Consider the following 12,261-nt stretch of genomic DNA (forward strand, 5'->3'; position numbering starts at 1 on the left):
ATTCTTCCAGTCCAAGAGCATGGTATATCTCTCCATCTGTTGGTATCATCTTTAATTTCTTTCATCAGTGTCTTATAGTTTTCTGCATACAGGTCTTTTGTCTCCCTAGGTAGGTTTATTCCTAGGTATTTTATTCTTTTTGTTGCAATGGTAAATGGGAGTGTTTCCATAATTTCTCCTTCAGATTTTTCATCATTAGTGTATAGGAATGCAGGAGATTTCTGCATTAATTTTGTATCCTGCAACTTTACCAAATTCATTGATTAGCTCTAGTAGTTTTCTGGTGACATTTTTAGGATTCTCTATGTATAGTATCATGTCATCTGTAAACAGTGACAGTTTTAAGAAGTCAGTCTTTTTTAAGAGACAAATCACATTAGAGACTGACTGCTTTGGAGACAACATTGAAGGATAAATTGAAAGGACGCTTATTTTAGGAAAATGAAATTGAACAAAAATTTGTTATCACTAATTGTAATACTCATGATAGCGAATTTGAAAAATACAGATTCATGTATCTGTTAACATTTGATGTGTTTGATGTGTTTTGGAGACATACTTTTCCAAAAGTTGTCTTTATTCAATATGGTATTACTTCTCATGAACTGTAAAGTTTGACTTGGTACATTTAAAAAAACTTTTATTGTAAAGGTAAATAGCTGGAGTAACAAGCTGTGAGGTGGAAACCAATGGTTCAAAATTCTTACACCTCATCATCTCCTATCTCTTTGTGAGCCTGACCTTGGTGCAATTACTGGTTAGTCACTTAGTTAATATTCTTCACCAGTCAGGGTTGAGTTGGACTCCTTGGTCATACAGTGGTATAGTAGAACGAGCAATGGGAAGAGAGGCAAGGAAGTCTGTGTTTCAGTCTGGGTTCAATTACTGTCCAACTCAGTTATTTCAGTAGAAGTGCTTTTGTATATCTTTTATTTTTCTCATTTGTAAATCAGGGAGGTTTATTCATTCCTTTTATGGTCCCTTTCAGTTTTGCCTTTTCTAAAATGTTGTATAAGTGAAATCATATGGATGTACCCTTTGAGTCTGGTTTCGTTCCCTTAGCATGGTATGTTTGTGTGTATTGTAGCTCAGTTTTATCTCTTTCCTCCTTCCTACAAAATGTTGCAGAAGTATCAAATGTGTTGCAGTAGTAAATAGAAGTTATAGATTATTGCTTTTGTGTTTGAGAGGCGGGAAACATAAAGAAAGGTAGCATATGATCTGAGCACTGAAAGGAGTTCAAAAGCCTGAAACCTCTGCAAATCTGGGAAGTAAGAACTATTTGTCAAGAGAGGAAACCTTTGCATATTTCATCCTTGACTGCTGACTACGAAGAAAGAAACAGAACTTCCTGGGAGATGAGGACTTGCCAATTCTTAAACTCCATGTAAATCTCACCTATCTCTCAGCTAGGCCTTCACTGTAACTGGTGTCCTTGGATTCACTTCTAATGATTCTCTGTCACATTCCTCATTACATATTCCCAAATCTTTTCTCTTGTCCAGAACTTCCCTATCTTATTTCTGTTTTGCTGTTTTGGTTTTCTGAAAATGACTACCTTTTGATTACTTAGAAAGTTTACCTATCTGATTTAGCCCCACCACCTTCCTCCTCATCACTTTACATGTTTTCTGTTTTCACCACCTCCTCCTTTTATTTTGCATCTAAGAAAGAAATATCAGGAATTCCCTGGCTTTACAGTGGTTAGGACCCCACGCTTCCACTGCTGGGGCCCGGGTTCAATCCCTGGTTGAGGAACTAAGATCCCACAAGCCATGTGGTATGGCCAAAAAAAAGAAAGAAAGAAAGAAAGATCCTTCTTCTTCTTCTCCGTTATTATAATCCTCTACATTTCCCTCTTAATTCTGTCTTCTCATATCCTTCAGGTTCCTGCCCCCTTTTGTTCTTAACATCTTCAGTGTATCTCTTGCTATAGAATCTTTCCTCTCAATCTTTCAATAGACTCAGGTTTCATCTGTCTATAAACCTTTCCTCCCACCCTGTCTACCCCTTTGAACTACCATCCTCTCTCTCTCCCACCACTGCTAGACTTACTGGAATAAATAAGCCCGACTTAGCACCTTGACTTCATTACCACCTGCTTTTTTCTTTGCTTCTTGCTATCTGGATGTGACCCCAAACCTTTTTGCAACTCTTTGGTCATTGTTGATGTTTTTCTTTTACTGTTTTAATATAAAAGCAGTAATTGTAAAAACCTGTATGTAAACATGTATGTATGGTTTAAGCACTCATGTGTCTACCACTCTGGCCACGAAACAGTTACCATGTCCCAGAAGGCCACTGTAGGTCCACTCTGATCATATGCTTCTACCACAGAGGTTGCCATCATCCTGAATTTAGTGTTAATGATCACATTGCTTTTCTTTCCATTTTTTTCATCTATGTATTTATTATCCTCAAATAATATATTACTTATTTACCTGTTTCCATTTTGTAAGTTGAATCATACTATATATATTCTATGACTGGTTTCTTTTGTTCAACATTATGTTTTGGGGATTCATCCAAGTTGGTACATATATCTATAATTCATTTTCACTGAACATATAATCCCATTATATGAATGTATCACAATTTTTCTATCCATTCTATTACTGATGGACATTTTCATTGTTTTTAGGCTTTTGCTGTTATAAACATTACTGCTATAAATAATTCTGTACTTATCTCTTGATGCATATGTGTGAAAAAGTCTCTAGAGTATTTACTTAATAGTGTAGTTGCCAAACTTTTCCCAGTGTTATTCAGTATTGCCAGCCACAACCAATTTTCCAAAGCGTTAGTACTGATTTATACTGGTACCAACAACAGACGAGAATTTCACAGTCTCGCCAAAACTTGCTATTAACCAACTTTGTAGTTTTAGCCAATCTAGTGGGTGTAAAATGCTATCTCATTGGGATTTTATTGTATCTCATTGGGATTTTATTGTATTTCCCTAGTTTCCAAGGATGTTGAATAGCCTTTCTTGCGTTTGTGGGCCATTTATGTTTCTTCTTTTGTGAAATTCTTATTCATTTCTTTTTCCTGTTTTATTTTTCTATTGGGTTTCTTTTTAATTGATTCATAGGAGTTCTTTGTGTGTTCTGATACTAATCCTTTGTTGTTTGTATGTATTGCAAATATTTTCTCTTTTTCATTAATTTTACATAGTCCTTTAATGAACAAATCTTGTAAGTAGTTAAATTTATGTATTTTCAAGTTTGCGGTCATGTAAAGAAATCCTTCCCTTCAACAAGGTTATAATGATATTCTCTTCCATTGTCTTCTAAAAATGTAATAGTTTTGCACTTCACACTTAGGTCTTTAATCCTCCTGAAATGTTCTTTTTCTTTTACTTATTTGTTTATTTTTGGTATGGTATGAATTGATCTATAATAATTTCATTTTTTCCCCAAACTGATACCTAGTTATCCATTTATTGAAAACTGCATCCTTTCCTCACTGAGTTGCAGTACCACCTCTGTCACGTTTCAAGTGTCCAAAGATACGTGCTTTGTTTCCAGACTCTCTTTTCTGGTCTGTTTGTTTATCCCTGCACTGATATCACACTCTCCTAATTATTATAGCCTTGTGATGAGTCTTGATATCTTGATAGTGCAAGTCCCTCTACTTATTGTTTTAAAGAACATGTTGGCTCTTGCCTTTCTATTTAAATTTTAGATTCAGCCTGTCAATTATACACACGCTGCCCCGAGAAAGAGAATGAAAGAAAAGAAGAAAGAAAATAACTTGTTGAGATTTTGATATGAAATTGCTTTGAATCCATAGATGAATCTGGGAAGAACTGATTTCTTTACAATGTTGTCTTTCAATAAGTGAGCCTTTATTTATCTCTTCTTTATTATTTTAAAATAAAGTTTTATAATTTTCTGTTTATAGGACTTGCTGTAGTTTGAGAGATTTATTCCCAGGACTTTATATTTTCTAAGTGCTATAAATAAAATTGTTTAAATTTTTTTCATTTGGTGTATAACAAAGGCAATTTTTTTATTTTTTATTTTTTTCGGTACATGGGTCTCTCACAGTTGTGGCTTCTCCCGTTGTGGAGCACAGGCTCCGGACGCGCAGGCTCAGCGGCCATGGCTCACGGGCCCAGCCACTCCGCGGCATGTGGGATCTTCCTGGACTGGGGCAGGAAACCGTGTCCCCTGCATCGGCAGGCGGACTCTCAACCACTGCACCACCAGGGAAGCCCACAAAAGCAATTTTTAAATAGATTTTGTGTGTTGCAACCTTATTAAACTGTCTTATTCTGATAATAAATTGTTATATTCCTTAGGATATTCTATATTCATAATCAGATTATCTAAGAAGAAAGTTTTATTTCTTTTTCCCAACTTACCTGTTTTCTTGCCTTATTTTGCTGGCTAAGCCTTCCAATAGCTAACACCCTTATCTTGTTCTTAATCTTAAAGGGAGTGCATTTAATGTTCTCTTTGTCAAGTTAGAGAAGCTTCTTTCTGTTCCTACACCTAGAATTTTTATCATAAGTGGATATTGAATTTTATGTAAGCACTTTTCTGCATCCTTTGAGATGATTGTATGATTTTCCCCCTTCAATGAATGTAGGTAATCATATTATGTGAATTTCTTTTAACCCCAAACCAATCTTGCATTCTTAGAATAAATGCATCTTAGTCACAATATTTTTCTTACTAGATTATTTTTGTTATTATTATTTAGGATATTTCCATATATTTAATGAGTGCAGCTGGCTTGTTTTTTGCTTTTTCTTTTTTCTTTTTCATACTTATCTTTGTCAGGTTTTGGTATCAAGGTTATGCTGGCCTCATAAAATGTTTGGAAGTGTTTCCTTTTTTTTAACCCCATTCTGGAAAAGGTATATAGGATTGGAATTAATTTTTCCTTGAATTTTTGGAAGCAAGCAGAGTAAAATTGTCTAGGCTTTTCATTTTCTTTTTGCGGTGATTTTTATCTACTAATTCAGTTTCTTCAAATGCTGTGGGACTCTTTGGCTTTTTTTTTTTTTCCTTCTTGAGTCAATCTTCATAAGTTATCGTTTCTAGAGAGTTATCTGTTTCTAAGTTTTAATTTTATTGGTTCACAATATCTTTTTTGGTTTCTGTGACATTTTTTGATTGTGCCCTTTCTGTTATCCTTAAATTATTTGCTTCTTCTCTTTTATTTTAACTTACCAGATGTTTGTAAGTTATATGATTCTTTTGAAAGAACCGAGGTGATGTTTCTGTTATGTGTTTTTCCCCCTATTTCTTTAATTTTTAGTCTTACCTTTATTAATGCCTTTCTTCTGTTCTCTTTAGATTAATTTCTTTCTTCTTTCTCACTACTTAATCCTTATCTTTTCTGTACCATTTGATCATAGTACTAAACTACCCTGTCCTTGCAGCTCTGCCTTCTCTGGCTCCTGAGGCACACTGGTCTTGAGGGGGTTGTTTCCTACTTTTCTAACTGCTTCCTCTGACTCTTTGTCTTCACATCTCCAATGTAAGTGCCCTCTTATCTTCAGCCGCCTTTTCTCTATATGTGGTCTCCAGTCTACCATGATTCGAACTTAGGGCTTTTCAACTTTATGATGGTGCAAAAACCATATGCACTCAGTAGAAACCATACTTCGCATCTTGAATTTTGATCTTTTCCTGGGCTAGATGCTGGGCGGCAGCAGCAGCCACAGCTCCCAGCCACACGATCAGGAGGGGAAACAGCCAATATACTTAGAACCATGCTGCACCTATGCAGCCATTCGTTTTTCACTTTCAGTACATTATTCAGTAAGTTACACGAGATAGTCAACATGAAGTGTTCTGAGCACATTTAAGGTGGGTCAGGCTAAGCTATGATGTTCTGTAGATTAGGTGTGTTAAATGCATTTTTGACTCATGATATTTTCAATTTAGGAAGGGTTTATCAGAATGTAACCCCATCGTTAGTTAAGGAAGATCTATACATATATCCATTCTTAATTAATAGACATTTTTACTCTCCTAATATCAACTACCACTTCTCTGTGAGTGAATTTAGGTAGAATCAGGGACCCATTCCTTGTCTTACCTCTTCCACTAACTAACTATGACATCTTGAGCAATTGCTTTAATATCCCTTAATCTCTGTTTCTTCACCCAGGAGGTGTTGTATACAAGATCTGTGAAGTTTACCTCAGTAATACTGTTCTAGAGACAACCTTATAAACTCTTCAGCTCTGGCCTCTGTCATTTCTAAATTCCTCTGGATCACCTTTCTTAGATGTTTTATTAGGGGTTCTCAAACTCTATACTATACCTTATGTTAAACTTCTTATGTAATTCACCCTCTCCCCCAACCTTTTAATTTCCCTGGTTGCTCCTTTGGATGTTGCTGTTTTCTCAGGCACGCATTTGGTTTTGGCTCCCAGAATCCCTGTCTCTCCATACTGTCTTCATACTCAAGTCTGATTAGGGTGCATGTGTGTGTGTATCTGTTCCCCTCTCCTTTCTTTAGCCCAGATTATGTCGTTATGTTCTACAAGAATGATTTCTATGTAATGTCTACTTTCTTCTACCTCTCACCTCCCAGTGGAGCCTCAGCACCTTAATTTTTTAAAAAATACCTGCCTTAGACCTCTGCTTATCTGAATTGTTGTCTAAGTATTTTTTTCACCAAACCATGCTTTGGATACCATACCTTTATGCCACCCCTCCCCAACCCCAAGAGGCTGAGCCAGGGCACTTAAATAGTATTACCTGTAGGGCACTGGAGTAGGCTTTGTAGCAGGGATACCAGAAATGAGTCAGTCTTGCATTATATAGTTCTTTGTGATTTACAAGAAGCTTGTTATCATTTTTAGGAGAACTTGAAAATGGAACCAGTGTGTGGAATTTTTATGGTCTCCATGAGAGTGAAATATTTGGTTCTGGAAGACATCTTCACTTGGTGATATGTTAATCTCTAAGTGCTTGTCTCTGTTTTTCAAAATCTTATCTTCTTTTAGCGTTGTTGATTTATTTAATATATCTTGAGCATGTTTCTCTAATGGTGCACAATCTTAAAATCTTGATGTTTAAGTAATGATTTCCTGCATCAAGATAGACAGCAGCTAATGACAAAATGTGCAACTTTAGAATAGTGAAACTTCTCTATGTGGCTTATGGAAGTGACCCTAGTTACCTTAAATTTTATTTCATACTAGTTTCTCACTACTTGACACAAGCATGTACTCTTTTAATTCCATTAGCTGTATATGTCTAAGTAGTTCTATATTTCCTATCTATGAGAAATTTTAGGAAAAACCATAAGAGAACAATCACTATGGGATTTTTCAAGGAGGTGAAATATATGTACACTTTTTTAATAATTATCTCAAAGAAACCTTAAATAGCTCTGTGAGTCATGTGATCTACTTAATTATTCTATTAAAGTGATACATTTGCTAGCAGTTAGCTAGCATATATAATGGCAGAAGTTAGCACCCTTTTAGAAATACTGCCTGAGGTTTCTAACTTGTATTCTTTTAACTGGTCTGCTCTATGTGCACACACAGGGGTGAGGATGAGAAGATGAGGTGTTCCAGTGGTAGGAAATGGAAGCTCAGTACCATGTTCACATGACTCAGTGATTCTTGCAGGTTTCCATAGTCTGTTATATTTTATTCAGTACAAAGTATTCTGGTTATTTCTAAGTAAGAGCTGGATATAGTAATTTAAAAACAATGTATTATATCACTTAGAAAATATTTCTGGGTATTAGGGTGGTATGTCTTTCCATAGATTAGTCCTATTCTAACATTAGATTGCAGCATATGTGGTTAAAGCCACTGGCATAACATTTAGAAAATTATAATGATAGCAGAGCCCTTGCTAATTAGATGCACGCCACAGTCTATACTTTGGGATTGAAAAAATTAGTAAAACCATTTTGTTTATCTTGTAAATGATTGCTTTTACTGTCAGATTGTCATTTATTAAGGCATTTTAAGTTAAGAGTAAATTCATCTCGGTCTTGGCAAAGTCACCTGTGAATTTCTTCTGCCCAAGCCAAGCACTGAGAAGGGAGAGACTAGAAGAGAGCCTTGGTACCCCCCTTAGAACTCTGTCTCTACCAGTCTTCCCAACAGTATAATAATGATAATCTCTTCTTCAAGCCACCTTAGGTTTCATGCTTGTTCTGACCCCACTTGCTCTCCAGTCACTGCTTTCCCTTCTGAACTAACACAATCTTATGATTGTAATTCATTATTTATAATTTAGTTTGTTTCTTAAGCTTTATCTGTGTTCATGTACTTGTCCTACAGTACTACCTTTAGAAGAAAAATCATTTTACTGTATTTCCTTGTTCTTTTGAATCTCTTCTCCTTGGAGGTACTTAGAAAAATGCTTATACAAAATAGGTGCTTGATAAATGCACCTGTTTAAGAAAAGTCTGGTGCTTATTTCAGTTTTTGTGTTTTTAATAGTTATATTATTTTGCTTGTTTTCTAGGCACACAAACCAATGGTCTGGACTTTCAGAAGCAGCCTGTGCCTGTTGGAGGAGCAATCTCAACAGCCCAGGCCCAGGCTTTCCTTGGACATCTCCATCAGGTAGAATGTTCTGCACAACCATATGTGAGAGTAAAAAATGGAGGCATGGAATGCTAGGGCCTGGGGAAGTGATTTCAGAATGTGGGACTGTTTAAGTTGATTAAAGCCTGGTGCTGTCAGCATCTAATCATGTCATTCTGAATGGTTAGTATGGAATCCTATAGCTTAGTTGACTGTATAGCTATTGACCCCACAGCTGTGTGAACAAAAGAGTTCCTTGTTACAAACAGAATATATTTGTAACAACTGGGTTACTGTTTTTGTGAGTGTGGTCTGTGGTGGCTGACTGAAGGTAGTAAATGACAAAGTCATCCAAAATGATGTAGCTCCCATTGCCTGAGACCTACTGTGTAAGGCTCCGAGCTCACAGCTCATAGCCCTTCTTTAAAACAGTTTCAAACCATTTTGATTTGGACTACTCAGAGCCTTTGCTTGACTGTGAACCCCCTGGTTTGGGGTTCAACTTTATTACCCTTATGTTACATGAATTTCTCCCAAGTCTAAAACAGGCTGTGGATTCTGTTCATCCACATTTTAGCTCTAAGGTATAGGGAAAGGGAATATAAAAACAAACATTGACTCCCCAAGAGTTTGGGATGTGGTTGAAAATGGAAAGTAAATAAAAGTAAATAAATGGAAAGTAAATAAAACAATGAAAACATTTGGGAGATAGATTATCAGAGTGTCTCAATCCCTTGATTTATATTAACATAAATCAAGATTTATTTATGATAAATTTATTTATGACTTGTTAGAGCAATACTTTGTGTAACTTGGTGATCTTTACCTCAGATAAATCCTAGAACCAATTTAGTGTTCAAATTGTGTTGGTCAGCAGTGTTGGTGGTAGTGACTTTAGTGATGATAGTGCCTGATGGTATTAGTGGTAGAGGTTCAGTGAAAAGCATATATGGACATAAAATAATAGATATTCAATAATTATTTGTTGAACAAATGAATGAATGAATGAATAGTAAAATATATGGGAATACAGAGGAAGAAATGATTAACTCATCCTGTATAGTCTAAGACATTTATCGTAGAGAGGATGATTTTTGAGCCAAGTTTTAAAGGTTGTTGGGAGCTAGCTAAATGGAGTTGTAAAGGGATGCTCTCACTTTTTATTTTCAACTTTCTATTTTGAAAACTTTCAAATCTATAGAAAAGTTATAACCGTAGAACAATTTTCAACCAAAAGCTCTTCATCTGGCATCACTAATTGTTACTTTATTACCATATATTCTTAATCTGTGTGTGTTTGTACACATACATTTTGTGTGTTTATATATATGTCAACTTGTCCCATTATTGTGATACTGAATTTGATCATTTGATTAAGGTAGAGTCTCAGATTTGTCTACTGTAAAGGTAACTTTCTTCCTCATAATTAGTAAATAATGAGGAGATACTTTAAGACTTGTAAATATCTTGTTCCTCAACAAACTTTTACCCAGAAACATCATGATTTAAATAAAATTACAAAGAAACTTTATCTCCTTTAAATCTTTGTACCTGAAACTCTTTCCTCTGGCTCCTTGACTGACTTCTTAGCCTTTGATCTTAAACATACTATCTTTTCATATAGTTCTCCCTTGGTTACACTATGTCTAAAATGTGTTCTCCAGAAATCTCTGGATTTTGTTCTGTTTTAGGTGCTTTTTTTCTCTTTTCTCTCTCTTTTTTGTTTTTTATTTGGGGAGAGGGTTCTTATTTCAACTCACAGGACTTTCAGTTTAAATAAAGGACACAGCACTCAGTTAATTTTAGTTAGCTCTGAACTCTATACTGATCTCCATACCAACACTTATATTTAAGTTCAGGAAATCTTGATGCTATGTGATAAATCCAAAATGGAATTCTTATCTTCATGTTAATGACACTACCATTTTCTGAGTCTTCCAAATTTGAACCTGGAATAATACATGACTTTTTTTTTTCTTCATCTACATCCAGTCAGTTGCCACGATCCTATGTAGCACCTTGAAATACTGTTCATGTTTCCTGCTTCTGATTCCCACTGCTGCCATTCTAGGGTTGGTTTCCACTTATTCTATCCTAGTTTATATAACAATCCAGTTATTTTGTACAATGTTGCTCAACTTGGATTTGTCTGATGTTTCATCACAATTAGATCAGGTTATATACTTTGGGAAGGAATACACTATAAATAACGCTTGGTTCTAACTCAGTAAAACATACATTTGTAGAGGCTTGTTGATGACAACCTCTGATGATGGATGTCAACAGTATTAGACTAGAACTTCCCTGATTTCTTTACTTAATAGGTCCAGCTCGCTGGAACAAGTTTACAGGCTGCTGCTCAGTCTTTAAATGTACAGGTAAGCTGGGACATGGGATTATGGATCAATTTTTCTATTCATTTTTACCATATTTTTCTAATTTTCTGTAATGAGTATGCAATAATTTTATAATGAAAATACTTAGAATTATTACTTTTTTCTAACTGAATCTCATAAAGATTTAAATAATGATAATTGTTGCCATTAATGAAAAGCCATTTTATATTATGCCACTGTGAATGTCCAAAGGTGAACAAGAAAAGTCTACTTTCAAAGTTTTATATGTAAGTTCGGTAAAAATGTTTCTCAGTTGTACACCCATAACACATGCCTAAACACAAAGCCAAAGAATACCTTAAATGTCCTTTTGTTTCCAAATGTATTTTTATTTATCATTTTTCATATCTTAGGAAAACACTATAGTATAGGAAAGAGCACTGGAATGAAAGCAGAGGTCCTAGGTTTAAATTCTCATTCTGTCACTAACTAGCTGTTTGAACTTTGGCAAGTCACAACCTCCTGGGGCGCATTTTTTTCTTATATAGTTGGCCCTCCCTATCCCCAGGTTCCACATCTGCTGGTACAGAGGGCTGGCTGACTGTGAGGGACTTGAGCATCCACAGATTTTGGTGTCCATGGGGGGTCCTGGGACTAATCCTCTGTGGATACCAAGGGGCAACTGCATGTATTTAAGTGGGGAAGTTTAGAAGATCGCCAGAGGTCCTCTCTGCTCTAAAATGTTGTGAGTTTGAGGATTGCAATTAAACATATTTATAAACATTAATGGGCTTCATACAGTCAGAATTTTGAAGACAACACTTAAATCTGGGTGCTTTGTTTCTATGAACCATATGGTAAAATGTGCAAAGTTCAAGTATTATGCATGACTCCATAATATTTCAATCAACCTGCTGCTTCCTTTCATTATAGTGTTTAGGTAACTAACAGTCAAGAGGAAAAAAAGTATTCTGGAAGGTTGATTTCAGTGTTGCTAATGACTAAAGACCTTGGGTTGAGCATTCCATGAAACCGAGTAGAGTATGGACCTAGTAACACATGGAGACAAGAAGAGAAAAGAAAAGGAGATAATGTGACCTTCCTTTCTGAGAGAGAGGAGGCGGAAAATTGCCTTGGTTTCCATGGTAAACTTTCATCCCTTAGAGAGATGTTGGCAAACAGGCTGAATCTCCAGTGTGGAATGTTTACAGTCTTGCACTGTAATTATCTCTCAATGACTGGCAGAATTAATCAGAGCCTTTATGTTAATTAGCCTTGCTGCAGTCCCCAAAACAGGTGGTGGGAAATATGCAAATCTATGCAGAATTTTCATGCTCTGCATAACCAGTTTTAATTACCATAAAATTTTCTCTCAGTGCCCCTTTCCAGGAGTATGTTCTCTTTCCC

At 35.7% G+C, this 12,261-nt stretch overlaps 1 protein-coding gene across 1 annotated transcript in view; it reads left to right on the plus strand.

The window, feature by feature from the left end:
• The window catches only part of POU2F1 (POU class 2 homeobox 1), an 84,255-nt gene that overhangs the window by 26,802 nt on the left and 45,192 nt on the right, over positions 1 to 12,261 (plus strand). The window contains exons 3-4 of the mRNA XM_007458095.1: positions 8,457 to 8,557; positions 10,843 to 10,896. Coding sequence (XP_007458157.1) covers positions 8,457 to 8,557; positions 10,843 to 10,896 — 155 coding nt within the window. The remainder of the gene's footprint in view (positions 1 to 8,456; positions 8,558 to 10,842; positions 10,897 to 12,261) is intronic.

Source organism: Lipotes vexillifer, unplaced genomic scaffold (assembly GCF_000442215.2).
Source record: "Lipotes vexillifer unplaced genomic scaffold, Lipotes_vexillifer_v1.1 scaffold189, whole genome shotgun sequence".
Lineage (NCBI taxonomy): Eukaryota > Metazoa > Chordata > Mammalia > Artiodactyla > Lipotidae > Lipotes > Lipotes vexillifer.